The sequence below is a fragment of the Populus euphratica genome, unplaced genomic scaffold (assembly GCF_000495115.2).
Source record: "Populus euphratica unplaced genomic scaffold, PopEup_1.0 scaffold1111.1, whole genome shotgun sequence".
Taxonomy (NCBI): Eukaryota; Viridiplantae; Streptophyta; class Magnoliopsida; order Malpighiales; family Salicaceae; genus Populus; species Populus euphratica.
In genome coordinates this window covers 37,491-61,000 of record NW_011500959.1, presented here as the reverse complement: position 1 = coordinate 61,000, position 23,510 = coordinate 37,491, and the positions used below count along the sequence as shown (strand labels likewise).

General features: G+C 32.2%; 3 protein-coding genes across 9 annotated transcripts; all 3 read left to right on the top strand.

The window, feature by feature from the left end:
• The first annotated feature begins 6,047 nt into the window (after positions 1–6,047).
• Positions 6,048–10,939, top strand: LOC105116921 (cell division cycle protein 123 homolog). 4 transcript variants are annotated; one of them, XR_840639.1, is made up of 3 exons: positions 6,048–6,368; positions 9,157–10,339; positions 10,916–10,939. XR_840639.1 is itself a non-coding variant. In XM_011014432.1 (3 exons), the coding sequence occupies exon 3, from the start codon at positions 9,188–9,190 to the stop codon at positions 10,196–10,198; it is 1,011 nt and encodes a 336-aa protein (XP_011012734.1). In that variant the 5' UTR covers positions 6,048–6,368; positions 7,766–7,837; positions 9,157–9,187; the 3' UTR covers positions 10,199–10,447. The 4 variants fall into 4 exon arrangements, 3 of the variants coding, with proteins under 3 accessions (XP_011012734.1, XP_011012735.1, XP_011012733.1); XM_011014432.1 differs by lacking the exon at positions 10,916–10,939 and adding an exon at positions 7,766–7,837 and having other exon boundaries at positions 9,157–10,447; XM_011014433.1 differs by lacking the exon at positions 10,916–10,939 and adding an exon at positions 7,733–7,837 and having other exon boundaries at positions 9,157–10,447.
• A 1,460-nt stretch (positions 10,940–12,399) lies between these two features.
• Positions 12,400–16,762, top strand: LOC105116919 (serine/threonine-protein kinase PEPKR2-like). 4 transcript variants are annotated; one of them, XM_011014430.1, is made up of 5 exons: positions 12,400–12,587; positions 13,072–13,151; positions 13,301–14,224; positions 14,498–14,794; positions 15,964–16,762. In XM_011014430.1, the coding sequence occupies exons 3-5, from the start codon at positions 13,483–13,485 to the stop codon at positions 16,326–16,328; spliced, it is 1,404 nt and encodes a 467-aa protein (XP_011012732.1). In that variant the 5' UTR covers positions 12,400–12,587; positions 13,072–13,151; positions 13,301–13,482; the 3' UTR covers positions 16,329–16,762. The 4 variants fall into 4 exon arrangements, with proteins under 4 accessions (XP_011012732.1, XP_011012729.1, XP_011012731.1 ...); XM_011014427.1 differs by having other exon boundaries at positions 13,052–13,151; XM_011014429.1 differs by having other exon boundaries at positions 12,400–12,670; positions 13,052–13,151.
• A 724-nt stretch (positions 16,763–17,486) lies between these two features.
• On the top strand, positions 17,487–20,422 carry LOC105116918 (uncharacterized). Its single transcript, XM_011014426.1, has 2 exons — positions 17,487–18,942; positions 19,854–20,422. Exons 1-2 carry the CDS (start codon positions 17,950–17,952, stop codon positions 20,244–20,246), a joined length of 1,386 nt encoding a protein of 461 aa, XP_011012728.1. The 5' UTR covers positions 17,487–17,949; the 3' UTR covers positions 20,247–20,422.
• Positions 20,423–23,510: the final 3,088 nt, after the last annotated feature.

Below are 23,510 nucleotides of genomic sequence, written 5' to 3'. Positions count from 1 at the left end.
TTATACTAATACAGATGGAAACAATTGATAGATATATTCTAGAAAATTAAAGAAAAAAGTATAGTATACGGCATTAATTCCGATAAAAATATACCAATGAAATAATTTTGTTAGCATATTTTTATTAGGGAAAAAAATTCTGGGAAAAAAATTCTGGCACATATTTTTTATTTGTCAACCTATTAGTTTTTAATTTTTTTTAACAATAAAATTAGGGATACATAATGAAATTACAAACGAATGGTATTAACAGACGCATTATGTATTATGTTGGTGAAGTAGTTAGTAAAATTTCACCAACAAAGCGGTAATCTCCCGCTTACGGAAAAGTTTTGTGGGTAAAAATATTAAATGTTGCAGTGAACATGCCCTTCAATTCTAGGCCTATTCTGGAGTAGATTTGTATGAATCTGCTGCTTATGTAGTTCGGAGAAGGAGAGGAAACATAAGATCAATCATGAATCTATTTTATAGTAGTTGTCTTGTTCATTGCAGGTGTTCTCTTTGCTAGCCAACAAATTAACTACATGAGCCTAGATTCCGACCCTCTCTCGCCCCATTTTTAAAATCTTTCAAGGCCCATATAGAGTGAGATAATTCTATCATAGAAGTAAGGTTTGCTTGCAAATTTCATCTAAATGGATGCCCTTGTCTTTATTTTTACCTGTTCAATTCCTGAACGAATATATAGACAGAAAAAATGGCTTAATTAAAAACTACAATAACATCAACTATCTATATGTTTGATCATGATTTCAATTTCATATCATTTTCGAGACTCAGTTTCTATGAATGTTCGCTCTCCACAAAAGTTGTGGATAAAAGAATTTGAGTGTCTGACTCCTTTCTTTTGGCATGTGCTTTAACCGACTTGGAAAAAAACGCAGCACCAATTAAGTTGGTTCCTTGGCCTCAGCGTGGCCATAATATTTATACAGTTCACGAGACTCATGTCATCTCCTGCTCTCCTGATTCAAGTCTAAATCCAATGAAAATTAGGATTCAAACCTGAGTACGGGTATATATATATATATATAGAGAGAGAGAGAGAGAGAGAGAGAGAGAGAGAGAGAGAGAGAGAGAGAGAGAGAGAGAGAGAGAGAGAGAGAGAGAGAGAGAGAGAGAGAGAGAGAGAGAGAGCCAATATTTTATTGCATTGTAACCACTGCAGCCCTTTCTTTCTCTGTATCGTGCGATAGGCTTTTTCTTTCCCCTGTCCAGAAAATCTGAGGCACTTTTTACGACCTTTTGATCAATATGAAAATGATTCAAGAAAGGTTTCGATCCCTAGCAGCAAAGTTAAACTTGAAGAAGCAGAAGAAGGGTTACGAGAAGCAAGTGCCTATATCAAGCAAACACTTTCCAGTGTATGTTGGTGAACTAGAAGGAAATCTAAAACGTTATGATGTTCCAGTTGCATGCACGTCTTCCATAATCTTCCAAGCTTTGCTTCGTCAATTCGATGATATCCTAGCAGTAGACGAAGGGCCAATCACATTATCATGCTCAATACAGATGTTTGAGTCTGTCCTCAATCTTTCTCTCGACGGGTTAAGAACAGAAGAGGTGAAGAAGTTGACAGATTTCCACCACTAACATTGGAGGTCGCAGCTTCGCTTTATTTTTCCTTTGTTTTTTTTTTCCTAGTTTTAACAAAACTTGGATGTAAATTTTTTTCAATTTTCTAATCTCTATAACGTATTTTTCATTGATATGTGAGAAAAAAAGGATTGCCGTTTACACCAGAATCAATTCAAGAATTGATCCTCTGTATTCAAATTGATCTCTGATTCCTTTGGGAAATTTTCAAAAATTGTTTCTTTCTAGGGTTATTTTTCAAAAAAGCTTAACTAGTTGGAAGGCCGGCACATCAACAAAAGCGATTATGGATCATGACTGTGTTTCATAAAGGATCCGGTTTATAACCGATAAACTGGTTGCATGAGATTAATAATGGAAATTCGATTTTCCTATGGACAAACCAAGGTCACCCGTCACCCTACCTATAAAAAGAAATAAAAATAAAAATAAAAATAAAATTGAAATATTATGGAGAATTTTTAATATGATTTTTTTTGTAATATTCTTATCACCTTTTCTTATCCTAATTGTCATATATAATCTTTAAAATAAGAGAAATAGAATAATCTATTTATTATTTTATGAAGAGATATCAAAATCTATCAAAAAAAAAAAAAACTAAGCAATTGTATTTATACTAGTGCTTGACCTAAACCCTAATTCTTAAAAAGAAAAAATATTAATACATAATTATAGAGTTACTATAGAATCTATCTAATATTAAAATTCCTAAACTAAATAAAAAAATAACTAAGAAAAAATAATTTCTCAAAAAACTCGTTCATCCCTCTTTCTAATGAAATTTTTTATTATGTTAAAGTTATAATTATTTATATTTATAGTATTAGGAGAGAGATATGAGGAAAAAAAAATTATAAAAGAATTTCTTACACCTGAAGCAGGCTTTTATCTAGCTATTTCTGAATATCAAACTCAATATAAAAACTCTGGCAATACCATGCCTTGAAAATGAAAAAAATAAATTTTTAAGAGATTTTTTATTTTAACATTTTAAAAGTATTTTCAGAAAAAAATTATTTTTTTACTTCAAATTAATATTTTTTTAGTTTTTTCAAATCGTGTTAATTTTAAAAATAAAAAATATATAATTTTAATATATTTCTAAAAAAAAAACACTTTAAAAAAAAATAATAACCATATTTTAAAAAATCATAGAAAACAACTTTGAAGGGTATAGTTTAACTAATTAGATTATAGATTTGTTTTTTAGATGTTATCTATTCGGTCCTACAAATCTAAAAATTACTAAAAAATTATATCTTTATTAATTTTAAAATTTATTAAAATATATACAAGTAGATAATATCCACGATAATTAAAAATAAAAATTCTAGAAAACAGATAATGAACATATGGGCGTAAAGTGCTCTGAAGGTTCCTTTAAATTCACCAGAGCTGTTGCTCCAATATATATATATATCTTTTCATCTTTACACCCTGTTGCCACGTACTCTCCACCAATCCATGCAATTCGAGTCACTTCACTCTACACCACAAGGAAGAAGATCCTTTGTGAGACCAAATATTAGAAAGCAAGTCAAGTGCTTCTCTCTCTACGAAATTTGCAATACTTCAACAGGAAGAAAACAATTTAAAAATATGTGAGTGATGCAAGAGATTTTGTAAGAGCTGAGCTGCAGAACATGGAGTTGATGACGATGAACTATGTGGAATGTCTAGAGAATATGTTCATGATGAACTAGGAGGACAAGATCAAATCCAAAAAGTTCAGATGAGTTTCGTAACAAAAACATATATAATTTTTATTTTTTATTGGATTAAACTGAAATTTTACAACCATGAAATATATTGTTTTAAATTGTTTCTATTTTCGGACTTTTTCTTTACTTTCATTGTTGTTTTAGGATTCTTTTTCCTTCCCATCTTACGTCAGCGCCTATTTAAACAATTACATGTTATGTTGAAAAGAGTTTTATAAGAACATTATTCAAAGGTTTAGAGTTCTCTCAAGCCCTTCTCATTTTTTCTGTCTTCCTGATTTTCTTTCAATCTCAATTATAGAGTAGACCCTTTGTCAATGAGGCTACAGGTAACATAAGAGTCGTAACAGTCTGGTGTTGAACAGAGTTCAACCAGCCTCTTGTTTACATATCCATGCCGGTTCTGATGAATGCTTCTGTTCCCAGATAACAAGTTTCTCATCATCCTGAATGCTTCTGTTCCCAGATAACAAGTTTCTTATCATCCTGTTTTTTTTTTTTTTAATAACTAAATAATAGCATTAAATCGCCAAAAGATGACGGGAAGGGAAGATACAAATCTGCAAAACACTCAGGTTTAGCAAAAGAAAACAAACGAAGAGGAGAAGACCAGGGAAACCACCAAAAAAAGAGAAAAAAAGAGCAACAGATCAATCAATCCTGCCACCAATGTTTTTGTTCAGAAACCTGTAATAAGTGAAGTGTTTAGGCTTTCATCTTTTCTACTAACTTCTACTCCCTTAACCAAACATCCTTGCCTGTTTTGAAACTTCTTTTTTTTTGTTTTTTTCCTTGCAATATTGTTGAAACTTTCCAAAAACTGAAGGGGATGATCACAGAGCAAGAGAGAATAGGAATTACTGCTTAACTGATCCTTGGCGCATGCCGATACAAGAGATCTAATAATCCGAATGAGCAGGTAGAGATCCTACCAGCTTGTATATGGAATGCATGTATTTATATACTCACCAAAATCTTTACGCCATGCATGCAATAGAAAACAAACAAGAGAACACCATGTTCATACAAGCTGCAGGGAACCATTCCTGGATGATTTATATTATATTGTGATTTTTCTATAAATTTATATTATATTGTTTTTACTAAACATTAATTATATATACCAAGCATTAAGAATTTGGTATTTAAAAATTATTTAACAGTATTATTAAATTAGACCCAGCCTAACAGGTCGACTTAGGACTCGGTTAACCCGAGGGCTAGACCGATCTTGACTTGTTAAAAAACGGGTCGGTACAACGACTTGGTCAAACTCGATTGACTTGGCTGGTCAACCCCTAACTGGATGACCCAGATGAGACCCGGTCAAAACCTGGTATTTTTTTTTTCTTTCAAATGTAAGATTTGAACTCATTAGTACATATATTCTATGTTCTTAAAAAAAAATTATTTTTTTTAATATGGGATTTGAAATTTATTAGTATATATATTCTATATTCATAAAAAAAAAACCTATGTTTTTTTCAATATGAAACAAGAAATTTTTTTTGTTTAAATACTATAACTTAAAAATTTAATATAACATCTTTTTAATATAGAATATTTAAAAAATTTTATTTGAAATTTTATATGAAAAAATTTTAAAAACTTAAAAATTTAATATAATATCTTTTTAATATAGAATAAAAAAAATTAAAAAATTTTATATGAAAATTTATATGAAAATTTTTTAAAAATATATAGCTTATATTTATATGAATTTTTTTTAATTTTCTCATATAAAAAATTAAAACTTTAATTTATTTTAATTTTTTTAAATTAATCCATAAAATTCGAGATTATATTTTTTAACCGGGTTAATCTACAAATTACATTTAATAACTATGATATTTAAGATTCCCAAACTTAAGGATTTTATATATTTTAATCAAATAATTGATAAGACGTGAGGGTAGTTGAGATATTTGATTACAATATATAAAATTACCAAACTTTGTGAAAAGTTACGTTCCCATGATGAAAAATGAAAAGTAGATGATAAACTGGGCTCCACGTATATTTTCATAAATAAAAAAGAAATCATGTTTTTTAAACCTGAACTGATAAATTAACTTGAAAAACCTATGAGATAAAGCCTAATTCAAGTCATATTTTTATTGAATTATTTTTAATATTGATTTGGCCTTATATATGACTTAGTTAATTTTACCAAACTTAATTGAATGAACACTATAAAAAATAAATAGTAAATAAAACAAGATAATCTTGAACAAAAATAATAAATCTATATTGATTTAATATCGCACAGGTTGGTCTGAATTTGAGCCCATTTAACATCTCACAACAGTATGGAAGAAACTGTGAGCAAATGTGGAATGAATGACAAGTAGTTTATAAAAGGCAATTTAACTCATAGGAATTACATGTAGTTCAACTAAAACTCGTTTATCGTGGTTATTTTTTTTTAGATTAAGTTAGGTATCTCGGTTAGCTTGCGTGTATCACGACTAATTTCATATAAGTCTCCAGTGACCATCATCATATGAGTAATCAAGGACTCAAACTTGAGATCACAGATAGAATAAATTCTTTAATCTCAAATCCTTTCCATTTAATCACCACCTAAATAATTATTTATCATAATTATTAAAAATACAAGTTGATGATTTTACGAGTTAATACATGTTATATATATAACATGTAAAATTAGGTTAAAGATTTAGAAACCAGTAAAATCAGTTGAAATTAGTCAAAATCACCCAAGCTCCGTGAGTCCCCCGACACTCCACCCACCCCCCAATCTTCCCTTTCCCCTTTCCCAAATCTCAAATTCTCAAGTCTCAACAACCAGCAGCCGGCGTAGCTGGTTCCACTCTCTACGCGCCAGCAGCGGCATAAGTCATAAACAATCACCAACAGCGCAGCAAAGATTAATCTTCATTTTGTTCTTTACTTTGTTTGCCTCTGGTGTGAATCTAATTGTCTCCAGACTCTCCACTCTCTCAGCTGGTTTTGCAATTAAATAATCTTGAAGTTGCTGTTAATCTTGCAAAAAGAGGAAATCTTCCTGGTGCTGAAAATCTGGTAAGTGGTAAACACATTGTTTGCTTTTAACTTCGGTTGGATATTAATTGTGTTTTGCTATTAATACTCATCTGCTTGAAAGAGGAACAAAAGATTAGCTTTGAGATCGTCCCTGTCTGTTGTACTGCACTGCTCTTAAGATTGTAATCTTTCCTTGCTAGATGCTTCTAGTTCTCTCATTTCATCCAAAACTATCTGTATATTTCTGCACTCTATGCTACAAAAGCTTTGATCACCCCTGCAATCACATATATTCAACTGCAGTTTTTAGAAATCTTGCATGAAAGAATTAATGGAAGAATACAATTTCATATGAAACTAGTCCAGCTGACGTGGCTATCTAATTAATTAGTATATACCTTCTTAATCGGGGATATGTAATTTAGCAGAAAGGTAGAAAGATTCCAAAATAAGCTTTTAGCAGCTGGAATGCTGGATCCCTTTTGATAGCTGACACTTCTGCTGGTCATCTGCCAACATTCTGGCTATTTCTCTGTGCACACCAGAAAAAAGAACAAAAGAAAGCATGCAATAACACATGGTTATATGAAAATATTTGAATTCTAAACACCTCAAAATATTGTTGGATCTGTTTGGGGCTTTCAGAAATTTTCTAGCAGTTTTCTAGTTGGGGTTTTACTTGTTTATTTATTTTTACGATCTGTTCAATTGTTGAATGCTTGGCTGCTGAAAAAGCTGTGAAATTTATATTCACTTCAATTCACTTTGTGTTTAGTTAGAAACAGTTTGAGATCCCATGAGAAAAAAACAGTGTCTTTCTCGATCACCCCCACGTTACTAGGCTTCAACTCTTAAGAAGATAAAATAGAAGGAAGCAATGTGATATCGATAAAGCCAAGTGATGACAATTGAAGCTATTTAATTGATTAACTGTTGGGAATAACCCTAGTGGGTATCAATCGGTCAAAAGGTTTTGTATTAGATTGTTTGCTTTAGGTTTGTTAACTTTTAGTTAATGAAATTCTATGGACATAATTATATTATATTGTATTTTTAAGTTATTTAAACTATGTATGAATTTTTATTTGAATTATATATTTTAAGATGTTTGGACATTTGTAATGTTTATTTCACTTTTATTTAAATTGTGTTATATTATTATTTACTACTTGACTGGAATTGTCAAAATATAATTAGTTAAAATATTTTACGATTTGAGTTTACTATTCAAGTTTATATTGTATATTTCGTGTCGTGTCAAAATAGTGCTTTTAACAACCTTGTCATTTACCACTTCATTATCTAATTTCCTATTTTATCCCTGTCAGTGACTCACAATCCCTGTCAATTACAAAAGGCAATTTAACTCATACCCTTTACTTCCCGTCTTTCTTCTGCTATAGAAACTTCCAGTTTCTGCTGTAAAACTTGTGAAGCACCGGCCTTTCTCCACACAAAGTTCCCTCTTGCCCACCTCTGTTCCTCTAAAATCACAACATTGTACACACGTAAGAACGAGAATCACTCTCTCCCATTTGAGTTTTCTATTTAAGATAGATGATTCTGCTTGTAGGATTTCTACAAGTTTGTCTAAAGTTCTAGTCTTTATGGATTTTGCTTAACATGTTTAAGTTTGATTAGGAGTTTATGCTTTCATCGTTTATATCTGGGCTGTTTATTTTCTTGTTAATTCTTCTATTAACGAGCAAAAATATCCATTTGTCTGAATAATACTGGTCCATGCTGTTGGTATAAGGGGTATTTTGGTTAGGTTGTGTGAATTTTTTCTGATGAGATTGATTGTGTTCTTTAAAAAATAGAAATTGTAGAGGAAATGCTTAAATTGTGAATCTTGATGGCATTACTGTAATATTTTTTTGTTATTTGAACTTGGTTTCTATATGTTCTTGTTGATGCATGAACCTCACATTGAGATGTTTATGGTGTCTATAATTTAGTTGACAATAACCTCATGATCAACCGTTCATAGGCAGGTGAGACAAATTAGTTTGCACTTGGTGAGTAGCTATGTTGATTCCGGTGCAACACTAGCAGTCTTGTTGTAATCTAACCATCAGCTTATAAGGAATTGGTTTAAGCAGTATCTATGACGTTGCTATAACATGTTGCTTGCATTCTTTGAACCGCCAATTGAGTTGGTGATGTTTAGTACCAATGCTGCTTATATTAGCTCTCAAATTGTATTGTAATTGCTCCTGCATTTGTTGATTGGATCGGCTTTGCAGTTGTAGAGCTTCAGTAGATATAAGCTTTTGTTTTTGGAAATTCAAAGATATAGTGATGATGGATATTCCAATAAATGTAGCCTGTCAAAAAAATTGGAAAACATTAACTAATTTTTGTATGGAATCTGTTCCCTTGTTATGAAAGCACATCCTATTAAAAGTTAGGTCTAAATTTTCAATGTTCATTCTTCTGTGGATTCTGATTTTTATATAAGAGCAGCTCCCTGGTTCCTGTATTTTTGTTATATATGAGCTGCTTGTTTGTTATGGAACCTTTTGATATTGGTGCTTTGTAGTCATTTTTATGGTAGCTGCCACAGTGAAGGTGTCCATAAGAATATATAAAGAATTAGCTTAACATGGTTTTATCATTAATGGTTGTTGCATGATTTATGTGGGAGCTCAAACAATAATTGACAGTGATTGTCATATCCAATGATCACTTAGTATTCATTTTCTCCAAAAGTTACCTTGGAGGAATCAAGTAAATCCATCTAGTAGTAGATTAAGTTGAAAGCAGAGAATACAGAATGAAATAATATGATAGTTGCTAATCATGTTCATATCTTGTTATATACCAGGTAGCAGGAGAAGCAACTAAAGTCATTGACAATGAAGGAAGAAGATGTGAACCGATGCCAGATTCAGGAATGGTACCCAAAATTCAAGCCTGTATCTATCAGAACAGTAATCCATGAACTTCCAGAATCTTTTGTTGAGTACCTCGATGATGATTCAGGTCCTTTCCTCCTCCCTCTTTCTATCTCAGGCGAAGATGCCTTGCCAAACAGAATTCACAACCCCATAGATGAAGAAGACTATCAGGTGTCAGAGGGACCTGGAGATGAATCTGAACAACCTCCATTGCCCCCTTCCTTCCCTGAACTTGAATTGAATATTAAGGAGTCAATTAATACCCTAGGAGGTGCAGTTTTTCCTAAGCTGAACTGGAGTGCACCAAAAGATTCTGCTTGGATTAGCACATCTGGGACCCTTCGCTGCACTTCATTCAGTGAGATAGCGTTATTGCTGCGGTCATCTGACTCATTGGTCCACGATTTGTGCCACGCTTATGATTCATGCATTGACAAAACCTTGTCAAGACCCCCTAGTTTCTTTCTTGCACTTCGCAAGTGGTATTCATCTTTCTTGCCTGAGATGGAATTTCGTTGCTTTGTTCGGGGCCACCAGCTAGTTGGAATCTCACAGAGGGAGGTCACTACATTTTATCCCACTCTCCTTGAGAAGAAAAATGACCTTGAACTGTTGATCAAGGAATTCTTCACTGAGAACGTGAGACAAAAATTTGAATCAGAACATTACACGTTTGATGTTTATGTGACAAAGGATGGGCGTGCTAAGATATTGGATTTTAACCCATGGGGTGCGTTTACACTCCCACTGCTTTTTACTTGGGAAGAACTGGAGCAGAATCTCAAGGAAGTGGAGAATGTAGTGGACTTCAGAATCGTGGAGAGCCAGTGTGGAATCCGTCCAGGTCTGAAAACAGCAGTTCCACAAGATTATTTGGATACCGGCCCAGGGAGTGGTTGGGATCAATTCTTGAGGAAGGCTGACAGGGAGTTGCAGCAGCAGAAAATGGCTCCTGGAAATGGTGCCTGAGGTTTCCTTTTCATTTTTGACAGAGGTTGCTGTGATTTTCATTTATCCTCATTGATTTCATGTGTTCTGTAACGAGCAATCAGTAGTGTTTGTTGGATCTAGTAATGTACTTTTGCCCAGCAAGAGACATTTGTTGCAACAATTTTATACCTGGACAGTTTTCTTCCGGTGCTTTTTTCATATACGCAATTCTACTTTCTTATGTATTACGTTCACCCAGATATTTGTAATATTACATTGATTCTTTTCCATGGATTGATAGCTTAATGAGAAAGTGAGTAGCAGCACAAAGATACCATAGTTCTGAACTCCCATAAGTAGTTTTCTTAAGGGGTGTTTAGATTTGAGTTTTGGCCTCTCTTTTAAAAAATTAAAAAATTGTATTTTGTTTTAAATTATTTTTTAAATATTTTTAGGCTATTATAATAGTTTGTTTTAAATTATTTTTTTAATATTTTTAGGCTATTATAATAATACGTTAATGTTAAAAATAAATTTTTAAAAAATAAAAGATAGTATTTTGATGTATTTTTAAGTGAAATTTTTTAATAGTTTTAGATAATTTAATGTAATGATGTTAAGATTAAATTAAAAATTAAAAAATTATTTTAATTTATTTTTAAATAAATTTTTTTTAAATAATTATAATTATAATTTTTTGTGTAAAATTAGTCTCATGGACTAAGAAAATTTTAAACAAAAAAAAAATGTTAAGATTTTTTTTCAAGTGGTGAAAAAAATTGCAAACATTTATTAAAATAGGTAGGGTTGAATGAACAAATAAATTCAAAGAGGGATTGTAACACCAACTAAAGAATTAAAAAATATTTCCAACACTTGTGTTGTACTCCATCATTCAATTTTGATTCCATTGAAATAAAATCCTGAGGAGGACATTTCAAAGAACACTCCAACATCTTTTTAGTTTTTACTATTCTTTTCCCCTTACATCAAACCATTTCTCATCGCAAACCTAAAACATATCGGTTGCTACATCAAAATCAAAATCAAACCAATTAATTCAATGATCTTTCACTTCAATTATTGGAGCAACATTTACAATTGCATGGTTATCCCCAGAAAAAGGGGGAAAAAGAAAAGTACATTTAAAGAAATAATTAATATTGGAGTGATGACTAATCACGTCTAATCCCCCCTAGTTTCTTTCACACTAAACTCAAATTAGATTTTTATAAAATAAATATTTTTTTTATTTTAATATCTAGAATAATTCTTGATTAAACATTTTTAAATTGAGACTAAAATCTTTCTCCATTCTTAGCAAATCATTCAAAACTAAATGTATGTTTACACTAATTTTGTTTTTCACGGCACTTTTCTAAATTTGAATCAAAATTTAATATTATAAACCACCTCAAAATCTTGAAATTCATGAATAAATGTGTTATTTTTAAAAATATTTTTTTAATTATAAATAATTCTAAAGTACTAGTACTTTAAAATTATTTTTATTTTAATAAAAATAAATATTTACAACCACATGAACTACACCTCCACCAAGGCAAAAGTAATTATAAGAGTAGAATTATTAAATGTCAATGGTTAGAATATATATTAAATTGAGTGAAAATTATTTGATATGTTAAATTGGAATATAGTTGATCCAATTTAAATTCAAGTGAGGCTTAGTTTAATTTAAGAATAAATTTAAAATAATATTTTTTATTTTTTAAAATAAAAATCTTAAAATATTATTTATTTTAAGGGGATGTTTGAGAATATAATAGCAATTGTTTATTAAAATGAGTTAATTTGAAAATATATTAAAATAATATTTTTATTTTTAAAAAAATATTTTTAATATTAGCACATCAAAATGATCTAAAAATATAAAAATTAAATTATTTTAAATAAAAAAATTATTTTTTTATTAAACACCATTTATAATACAATTTTAAATAGCTCTCAATTTAACCTACCTCACCAACCATGTTTTATATCTATTATATTAATGTTTAGTATTATAGTAGGAATTATTTTTTAAAATATTTTTTAAGATATATTAAAATATTTATTTTATTTTTTAAAATTTATTTTTAATATAATATATTAAAATAATTTAAAAATAACTAAAAAATAATTTAAAATAAATTCTCAATTTTTTTTTTTAAAGTACAGTTTGACGACGAAAACAAAAACTGGCTATACTTGTAGGCTACTAGTAGTTAAGAGAAACGCGCGAGATTCCAACGGTTGTTGTCGTTCACGTGTAGACAAGTGTCCTTTTTCTTTTTCTCTCTAAAAATCAAAAATCAAAAACTAAACTTCGGCTAGTTGAAGGAAACTTTCCCTTTCCATGAAATCCTTCTTTAATCCTCCTTAAACAACCATAAAGTTTCAATCTTTCTTTCATTTCTTCCCCATGAAGGTATGGTGTTACAATCACATCCTTCCTTAGCATTCTTTGTCCAGTTTCTGTTTGCTTCCTGGGAAAATATAAGAAAACAAAAGGTAACTGGGGTCTTTTCCTTCTTTCTTTCTTTTTTCTTTTCTTTTTGGGATTAGATAGTGAGTTAATGGAATTAACTAGACCAAACCCACTTATGTTTTAGCTTTACTTGAGTTGGGTATTTGCTTTTTTCACTGTTAGTTCCTTTTTGTTTCCCCAGTTTCGAGCAAACAAGTTGGGTTTTGTATAGTTTTTTTTTTTTTTGTTGTCGTTGGTTTTGTTAAGTGGAAATTTTTGTTCTGTTAGGTACTAAATAGGTAAAAGTTCATATATGATTATGGGATCTAACAGTATATTCCTTTATTTGAAACTGCTTAAGCAAGGCCTTTTTGTTTTTGCTTAGACTTTTTATTCTCATGTTGGGGTATTTTTAATGACTGCAGATTTTGTTTATTAATCCAAGTCAATCAATGTCTGAAGTCTTTGAATCATCGATGAGTATGGATCGGAAGAAGAAGAACAAGAGGCTTCTGGTGTTCAAAGGTTCCATCTTGCTTCTTTAGTTCCTTTTTTAAAAAAAAAATATTTGTGTAGGTGTTGAAGTGATTTTGAATTAATATTCATTTTTTTTAATTAGGATCGAGTAGAGTAAAAGGAGTGTTTTGATTGATACCCATTTGTTGGAGTTGCAGAATGTATGCAAAGATCCAGTCTTGTGATAGAGTGCTTGTTGCTTTGATTTCACTTGAAGAGAGTTTTAGGTTATCTTTATTCCTTTTGTAAATTTTTGGAGCAATGTTATTAGTGTAAGGATGTAATAATTTTCTGGGTTGCATGGTTGTGGTGTTTTGGAATTGCTTGATTTTAAAGTTTGATGGAATCCTTAAGAAGGAAGAGGAAGGGCTTAGAAATTTTGCCTTCATTTTGCAAGTCCCTTGCTCCATTAACAGTGATGTGGCCGCGGTTGTCATTGGGAGATTATTCGAGGCAAAGGAAGAAGTATAAGGAAGATGAGGATAAAGAAGCTGTTGGTTCTAGTAGAAGTGTAGTTAAAGTTGTTTTCACTGCTCCACCTTGTAGGAGTGTCCCTGCAGATCCACTTTGTAGGGGTCTTAAGAGGAAAATTGGGTGTATTGATGTGGCAACTCAGTTGGGCAGGAAGAAAAAAATTGAGAAAGAGTATGACTTGGGTGCATCTATTGGGCAAGGGAAGTTTGGGTCGGTGGTTTTGTGTAGAAGTAAAGTGACCGGAGAAGAGTTTGCTTGCAAAATGCTGCGCAAGGGAGAGGAGCTTGTGCATCGGGAAGTGGAGATTATGCAGCACCTCTCAGGTCATCCTGGTGTGGTGACATTGAAGGCAGTGTATGAGGACTTAGAATCCTTTTATCTTGTCATGGAGCTCTGCACTGGGGGACGATTGCTCGACCAGATGGCTAAGCAAAGGCAGTATCCGGAGCATAGGGTTGCTAGTATACTCAAGGAAGTGGTTTCAGTTATCAAATATTGCCATGACATGGGAGTTGTTCATCGGGACATAAAACCGGAGAATATCCTCCTTACAGCCTCTGGGCTGATGAAGCTTGCAGACTTTGGCCTAGCTGTGAGGATGTCAAATGGTAATTGTGATTTGTTAATATATTTTTTTATGTATTTTGCTATATCCAAGCACATTCCCACATATATAAGCGTGTATATTTTATTCCTTTCACATTTTCTTTTCTTTCTCAAATTCCTTCTGTTTTAACTATTTACTGTATGCATACAAAGTTTTCCAAAATCTTCTGCGTCCTTCAGTTCTGCAATACTGGTGTCATTTCCGCTGTTGTTTCTCTGCAGCTCAATCATGTGTTGATTGCTATAATAAATAAACTTGTGTTTTGTTCCTGCAGGTCAGAGCCTCAGAGGTGCGGTTGGAAGCCCTGCCTATGTTGCACCAGAAGTTTTAGCTGGTGATTATTCAGAAAAGGTTGATATCTGGAGTGCTGGTGTCCTCCTTCATACTTTGTTGGTTGGCGTGCTTCCATTTCAAGGTGATTCATTGGATGCTGTCTTTGAGGCTATTAAGAAGGTCAACCTTGACTTCAAAAGTGAATTATGGGAATCAGTATCTCAACCTGCACGGGAGTTAGTTGCTCATATGCTGACAAGGGATGTTTCAGCAAGATTAACTGCTGATGAAATACTAGGTAAGCTTCTTCACCACTCTAACAAACTTTATTTAAAAAATGGTTCTAGGTCCGTCTCACTAACTTTGATTATCAGAATGACACTTGATTCAAAGAATGTTCACTTTCTCACATCAAATTTCCACGAAGACAGCCTGGCTGCATCTCACAATTTACCATATGCTCCATTTGCTTTCTAGTAAATGCCACCAAAAAAATATATTCTTTGTTTGAACTCTGAATCTTTTATAGGCCAATCTAGTTTGATTGCTTACGAGAACAAAACTAGGAATCAGGTCATCAAAATTAAGAGACTTCTTTAAGATGATTTACCAGTTGTGGTGGAACCAAAAGCAGGAGTACAAATAGATTGTGTGCATTGTATTGTTATGGGTGGGGTTTATCAGAAGAGGAGAACCATCAAGCCTTTTTAAAGGTTGGAACCCTTATTGCTGCTATTTGGACAAGAAAGTTGTCTCTCGTTTTCTTTTCAGTACATGACTAATATTGAGGTTCTCTGTGGAATACATTGAATTGTCTCCGTTATCTTGTCCAGTTGCACCAGCTGCCTGCAATTCTGAGTTGAACCCAGATGGTAGTATAATCTGATAATATTTTTATGGGAGTTGGTTATTTGATAGTCATGCAATATGATAATGTGAGAATCCTACTTGCACAATATTATGATGTTTGACTCAGTATTTACATTAGTGTAATGGACATACTTAAAGAACAACTTCCTTGCTACTATTTAGATTGGGGAACTGTGCTATATTTCATGGAGTATATGTTTATTCATCTATTTCCAAACTCAGCAATTCTCATGCCATTAATTTTCCTACAGTTAACTATTTAATGCATTAGTGTAATGGACATACTTAAAGAACACCTTCCTTGCTACTATTTAGATCTATATTTCATGGAGTAGATGTTTATTCATCGATTTCCAAACTCAGCAATTCTCATGCCGTTAATTTTCCTACAGTTAACTATTTAATGATCCAGATTTTCTTTCTTTTGAGACATTAAAATCCAAGTTCTCTATCTCCCAGAGTAGTTTTATTACTGTACAAGTGTGAATGATCAAATGCATGATTTTGCAGGACATCCATGGATCTTGTTCTATTCAGAACCAACACAGAAGGAACTTAACCAGACAAGTGTGAATGATCAAATGCATGATTTTTCAGGACATCCATGGATCTTGTTCTATACAGAACCAACACAGAAGGAACTTAACCAAAAACCAAAGTTTCAAGACCATGCAACACTGACTTCTCAACAACTAACTGTCACAAATAGGTTGGAGTCAGAGAGATACAGGATAACAGCCAGTGGTTTTCTCAGTGATGACTCTAGCCTAATTTTATCATCTGATGGTTCTAGGTCAAGGTTGGAAGAGCAAGACTGTGGATTGGTTGATGCTCTCACCGTGGCAATATCACGTGTGAGGATATCTGAACCAAAGAGAAGCAGGTTGTGTTGGCCCACAAGCCCTATCCGACAAGAGTGTTCCTCTAACATTAAGATTAACAATCTCTGTACAGCATTTTGATCCTGTTGTGTAAAAATGCTGACTCGGCTGCCAGGCATCGCCACTGTTAGTTATAACTGCAACGGAAGAAAACCCTGTGGCAATGGATTTGTTGCTGCTTGGAGAAGGAAGAATAAAGACCATTAATAAAACAACCTTTTAGGTGAAAGTAAGTGGCAACTAAAATATTCTTGTTTCTTTAATTTGTGAGAACCATCTGGTGTTTTATCGGTGAGCAACTGGTTTCATTTCTTTCATTTAGCCTGATCTGTATTACTAGTACAATGTGGCTTCTAAGCTTCCTGTGTAAATAGCATGTGTTACTGCTTGGCATGCTTTGCCTGAAGCTTCAGTTCAATGTTGGTTTTTTTCAACAAATGAAGCCTGACATGTAACATATGTACGATTTTGAGTTGTAGAACTAAAATGTGTTGAGTGTCTGATTTTATTTTGGTTCTGTCTATTTTCATTATCGTTATTCATCAAACCATAGACTCGAAACGGGTGGAATTTTTGGGATCTAATAATTACGGATTTTTAGTGTTGGCAAAAAGAAAGAAAGAAACAGCTGATTTTGAGTAGACTCCAAAGAGTTTTGGATGGGGGATCCCAAAGCTGTATTATATTAATTTAAAAGAACTTTAAACATGGAAATCATTACAAGTAACTTGAGGGTTCAGTTTCAACTAGTAAATTTGGATCTTCTCATGTTGTGCATCATACTCTTCCACCCGTGTCAATTGTTTCGGCTGTCAAAACTTGCTTTCAGAAGTCAAGAAAACAATAAAATATTGCATGGTTGTAGCTTTTCAATGAAGCTCGACTTTTGAAGTATACGATGACCGTATGATCCTAAGCATGAATAAAAACATTAATTACACAAAAAGGTTTAAATTCATCATGTAAATAGTCCAATGACTTCCAGCGTTGTCAATTCTCATGAACTTGGGATGGTTTAGCATATAGTTATTAAACTCGATGTTGATAATCTGTTAATCTAGAGTTAGGTCCGGGCCAGGTTTTCTTTCAAGTTGGAGTGAATGTTGGCTTAGTTAAACTTGATTGATTAACATGGAAATTCAAACTCGTAACTTGATTGATTTAGTCAAGTTTATGTGAGAATTGCTGAGTTAACTCAGAATTGTTTTTTTCTTAATTTTTGTTCAAATCAACATCATTTCATTTTTTTTATTTATTCAAAACAATGTTATTTCTTCGTAATAATCTTGACTTGACAAACCGCAATACAAGTTTTGAGCTCGGTCAGATCCAGTTTCAGAATATGTGCGGAAACTGCATGTGCAAGTTATTTCAGTTTTGTAAGTCTATGCAAGTTGTAGTCACACGATTGCATCTTTCCTGTATTTTTTTCCCCCTTTACTCTTGTTTTCTTCTTTTGATTATCTTGCTTCCATTTGACACCACTTTTAATTGGGGGGGTTTCTTTTCTACTCAACTGTATAGTTTTTAAGCAAGAGAAATATGCATGATATGGTGATCTAATTTCTTTACAGTGATTTCTCACTTTTGAGGGAGAAAGAGAGAGAATCTCATTACTTTCATAGCCAAATCACCTCCAGAACTAAGCAGACCCACAAATCCCACTCTCAAAACACCTTCCTATCCTAAACAACGCACTAACATGTCAGTCTCTTCTCTCTACTCCCCTAAACTCTCTATCTTCCTTCTAGCCCTTTGTGTTTCTCTCTTCACTCTCTACCACATCCAGTTTCTCCATGCTCCACCATCTTCAACTTCATGGTCTCTCATGCACCATTGGGAAAGAGTAACCAATTGCACTCAAGAACTCGAATCCTTGGCTGAAAAACTGCGGCAGGCGGTCACATTTCTCCCCCTTAAGGACTTACGCTATGCAGATACAGCTCCTCAAGGTCACACGTGGTTCATGAGCTCTATGTATGATACCCGTGAAGAAGGTGAAGTGCCAAATCAGCAGTTTCCTTCAGAATCGTCAAAAGGTAGGTTACTTTGCTTGAAAGGAAAGGATACACATGATGGTTCTTGGAATTCGTATGCACTGGCATGGCCTGAAGCATTGCCTATCAATGCCACTCTTCTAAAAGGACTAACCTTTGTGTCATATAACCATTATGACTACGATAATATTTGGCATGGGTTATCAGCAATGGTACCATTTGTTTCTTGGCATAGAAGAAATGGGTGTGAATCTCCAAGTAGATGGATTCTGTACCACTGGGGTGAGCTAAGGTTCAATATGAGTCCATGGCTAAAGCTCCTAATAGAGGCAACATTTGGTGGAGCCCCATATATTGAAAACTTTGAAGGGGTTAATGATAGTCAACCGGTTTGCTTTGAAAAGTCTGTGGTGATGAGGCACAATGAAGGTGACATGTCAAGAGACAGGAGGATTGAGACTTATGATTTGATGAGGTGCAAAGCTAAGGTGTATTGTAATTTAAGCTTAGAAGGCAGGATTGCTGAAGTTAATAAGCAAGGTTTACCAGTGATTGGCATGACCCTGCTCATGAGAACTGGTCCAAGATCATTCAAGAATGAATCTGCAGTGATTGGAATCTTTGAGAAGGAGTGCGCTAAGATAGATGGGTGCAGGTTGATGGTGGCATACTCCAACAATCTAACATTTTGCGAGCAGGTTTGTAAGATTCTGTCCATTTTCTCTTTTTTCATTAATAGTTAGAACCTAAAACACATTAAGTATATTAACTAGCTAGTGGGATATGTGTGAATCCCACTAGAGAGAATGCATTGACAACCTTAAGGAGAAGAGCCTTTTAGCACAGCACTTAGGACTACTATATTGAAAATGTTTACACAAACACGTATGTGCTCATAAGGTTGCTGGTCATGTGCGTTGTTTTATTTGAGAGAAGGTGGAGGTCATGCTGGCACTTGTTCTACCTTTTCGTATCAACAGGCAAGCTCAAGTTTAGATTTTGCTGAAAATTGTCTTCGTTCATTTGATTTGCGAAATTCATGGAGAAGGAAAAGATAAAGGGTCAACGATTTTCATTTCTTATGGTCTAGAAATATTCAATATTAATATTCCCTAAAGAAAGCTCTATTGAGTGATTCTCAAGACTTGCCCAAAAGGCAAGCCACATGATAGCATGCATGTACACAGCATTAAAGGCCACTCCCCAATTTTTGGTGAGTTCAAACTTCAAAGTAAGAGAATGCCATAGTTAGCATAAATAACCATTGATTGTGTGAAATGTTATAAATTCTACATCAAGCACATTAATTTCGAGTATACTCCAAATTGTTAAGGTAGAACAATATAGGAACTTTACTTGTTCTAGTATTTGATGCAAACATGAGACATAGCAAAAAACGATTTTGTTCCTAGCCAGATTTCTATCTCACCTTTCCTCGCGGGACAGTTTTGCCTGAACGTTCAGCTTCATCTGCTCACCAAACACACTTTAAGTACTGTCTATCTTTGCTGGTAGTCTAGTTAAAGAAACACAAAATGATTGTATATGATCAACACCTTCTTACATTAATGAAGTCAATGTTTGATAAATATTTTCTTGATATTTCCAGGTGAAGTTGATGAGCTTGACAGATATTCTAGCATCTCCTCATGGTGCTCAGTTAACAAACTTGTTCCTAATGGACAAAAACAGCAGGGTGATGGAGTTCTTCCCAAAAGGATGGTTAAAACTTGCTGGTGTAGGCCAATATGTTTTTCACTGGATGGCAAGCTGGTCTGGGATGAGACACCAAGGAGCATGGCGAGACCCTACTGGATATGAATGCCCCTACGGCGAAGATGATCGGCGGTGCATGTCAATTTACAAGCCTGGCAGGATTGGACTCAACGAGACTTACTTCACTGAGTGGGCTAAAAAAGTTCTCAATGAAGTGAAAATAAAGAAGTTGGAGGCAGCAGCAAATAAGACTGATGCTTCAGCTTCGATTTGTACTTGTGGCTAGCTAACTTGCTCTCTTGATGACAGATTTTTTGTTTCATTTTTCCCCTCTCCAGTGCGTACTTTCTTATGAGATAGCTTTGAAATTAAGACCTCTATAAAATTAAGGTCAGTTAAACAACTGTTCAGTGACATTGCATTGCTTGTTATTGAAGTTTTTTGTCTGCTGCACTAGTCAACAAATTAATTTTTGTATTCAATAGGAATATCCTCGAGCCGGTTTGTGTGTCAACGTAGATTATAAGCGCTAAGTATGTTTAGGAGTGTAATAAAAGTTGTCTTTAAAGTATATTTTATTTAAAAATATATTAAAATAATATTTTTTTTATTTTTAATATTAATATATTAAAACAATCTAAAATAATAAAAAATAATTTAAAATAAAAAAATCAAATATTTTAAAAAACACGATTAGATCACAATATCAAACAAATTCTAAGTTTTTCTCTAAATAAATTCTTTTTATTAACATGGATATCTGGATGCACCTCAACTAAATAAAATCTTAAATTATCTTGTTGGTCTTCTAGAAAAAAAAAGATTTATAAAGGATAAAAATATATATGATTGGATAAACCATTTTGAAATAAATTATAATTTTTTTAATTCAAGAAGAAAAGGAAAGCAGAAACAAGAGGTGTAAGAGATAACTCTTCTCTATTTCCATTAACTTCGTTTTTTTCTATTTTAAAACTGTAATCAAATACTATTCTAGTCAAACATCAGCCTGGTCTGCTAATAAATTAATTTTTCATTCTGAGATCTGTATAGACTTAATTGAATCAAGGAAACAAAATCTCTAAAACATCAATTTAACCGCAAAAAACTATGTTATTAGCTGAATTAGGCAGCCACAAATGGAGCTAGACAGGCATAAACATGTATTGACGATGAGTCTGCTTGTTAGCCTTTCAGAAAAGCTTAAGCTTTCTGGCCCGTCTGAGCAGGAATTAAAATTGGCAAGCCCTACAATGTCAATAATAATGCAAACATAGCAATGGAGAGGCAGCCTGTTGTTACCAACAAAATTTCACAAACACATACATGTAGTACTTATGTCTGTACGTTGTTACCAACAAAATTTCACAAACACATCAATACCTCTGTAATGTAGTACTTATGTCTGTATCTTTTGGTGTCCGAAACATTCTCATATCATTCATCAATGGAACCCTCGAATGGAGCTAGTTCTTCATAGTTTCGGCCGAGCTAAAACAATGTAACATATATCTAGATGGGCTCTGCCCATTTTTTATTCCTTCGGAACTCAAAAGTGAAGTGGGTCCAAAAACAATTGCACGGTTGGATTGAAACTGTGTATCATCCACACTCAGATGTAGAAGTTACCATAATCAAACCCTGGTCTGGTCTCGCAGATAGATTTGATAACATACCACTTCAAAATTGGTGGAGAGTTGGATAGTTTATTAGTGAGGGTGGGTGTAATTATTTTTTAAAGTTTATTTTATTTAGAAATGTATTAAAATATTTTTTATTTTTTAAAAGTTATTTTTGATATTATTGCAGTAATATTTAATAACATCAAATATTTTTTAAAAGTTATTTTTGATATTAGTGCAGTAATATTTAATAACATCAAAAAAATTTAATTCAAAGTAAAAAATAAAAAAAATCAATTTTTTCAAAAATATTGTTGAAAAGCAAAAATAAATAAATCCCTAGCCTGGGTTTTATTTTTAATTATTTTGGACATTAAAATAGTTAAACTCAAGTTAGCTAATTTATTGAATGATTGATCTTATAAAACTGGAGTGAGACTTGATTTTGTTAATTTCAAGAAATTTTTCAAGGTTTTTTGTTGTTTTTTTAATTTCTCTCCTAAGAGATTCATCTAAATTAACTTAATGACACGAGAATTAATTAACTCAACAAGTTAGCTGCCAGGCTTGATGACTCATGAATGACGACTTGATGACTCGTGGTTAGCCTTGATAAGGTTTGATAACCATGGAAGTAATTATACTATACTGGATACTGGACTGGATTGGATAGAAGTTTCGCTTGTATTATTGGTGTTTGATATACACACGGTGAAAGGTAGAGCACACCTCCATCCATGGAACAATCTGCCAGCATTGAATTTGCCTGATCTTCTTCCATCTTTTCCAATCTCAATCACTCACTAAAAACAACTCCATCCACCAAAGATTAGAAAATGAAATTAATGGAGTCATCACGTAGTCGAAAAGGAAATAAATGGAGGAGACAGCGTCGATCACACTGTCTAACCTTAACTAGTTGAACTGATAGTGATGCACATAATATTTTTTATAAACTCAGGTATAGTAGATATTTGAAAGTAATATATAAATATTTGTTAGTAAAAAAATTTTATATAGAGAGATTATATATATTTGTAGAAAGATTTTCATAATAATTGTATAAATTATTTTTAAATTTGATATTATTAAACTATTTTATATAGAAAATATTATATTTTGATCATTATTACACGTTATTTTAATTAAGGATAACAAACAAGAAAATATTGTGTATATATAAACTATATGAAGATATTTGAGTAATTAAGAAAGGATTCTATATGAAGATATTTGAGTAATTAAGAAAGGATTTATCATTTGATGTAAATTAGAGAAAATATTTTATTTATTCTCAAACATTATTAATTGTAAAATCCTTGTTTAAGATGAAAATAAATTTTAAAAAAAATTCAAAATCTTATTCAAATAAGTAATGATTATCATGCCAAGAATTAAAATCATTTAATAAAATAGACATACTACATGCTATAATATTTAAACTGAAACATTCATGATGAAACTATAATAATTACATTAGAAACTAATATCTGAAATATTAAATCAAATCACTTATAACTTTTTTAATAGTTGGGAATTGTGATGAATTGCTAAATATTATACACTTTAATCTTCAAATATAAATTAATTAATTATTAAATTAATAATAAATTAAACTATTTTATTTTATTTTATTAGAATTATAATTTATATTTGAGATAATTTATTATGAACCTAATGAGTCACATAAATAAAATTTATTATTTATAAAAAAATTTATTGGTGATTTATATGAATTATTATTATAAACTGAATACTTAAATAATTTATAATATATAAAAGTTCAGCTTTAAAAAAAATATTTAAAACTAAAAAAAATATTTAATATTCAAATAACTTTTTTGTAAACGCTAAATAGATGTATTTAAGAGAGCTATTGAAACTTTAAAAAAAAATACATATTAAATTCACTATTTTTACTGTATGTA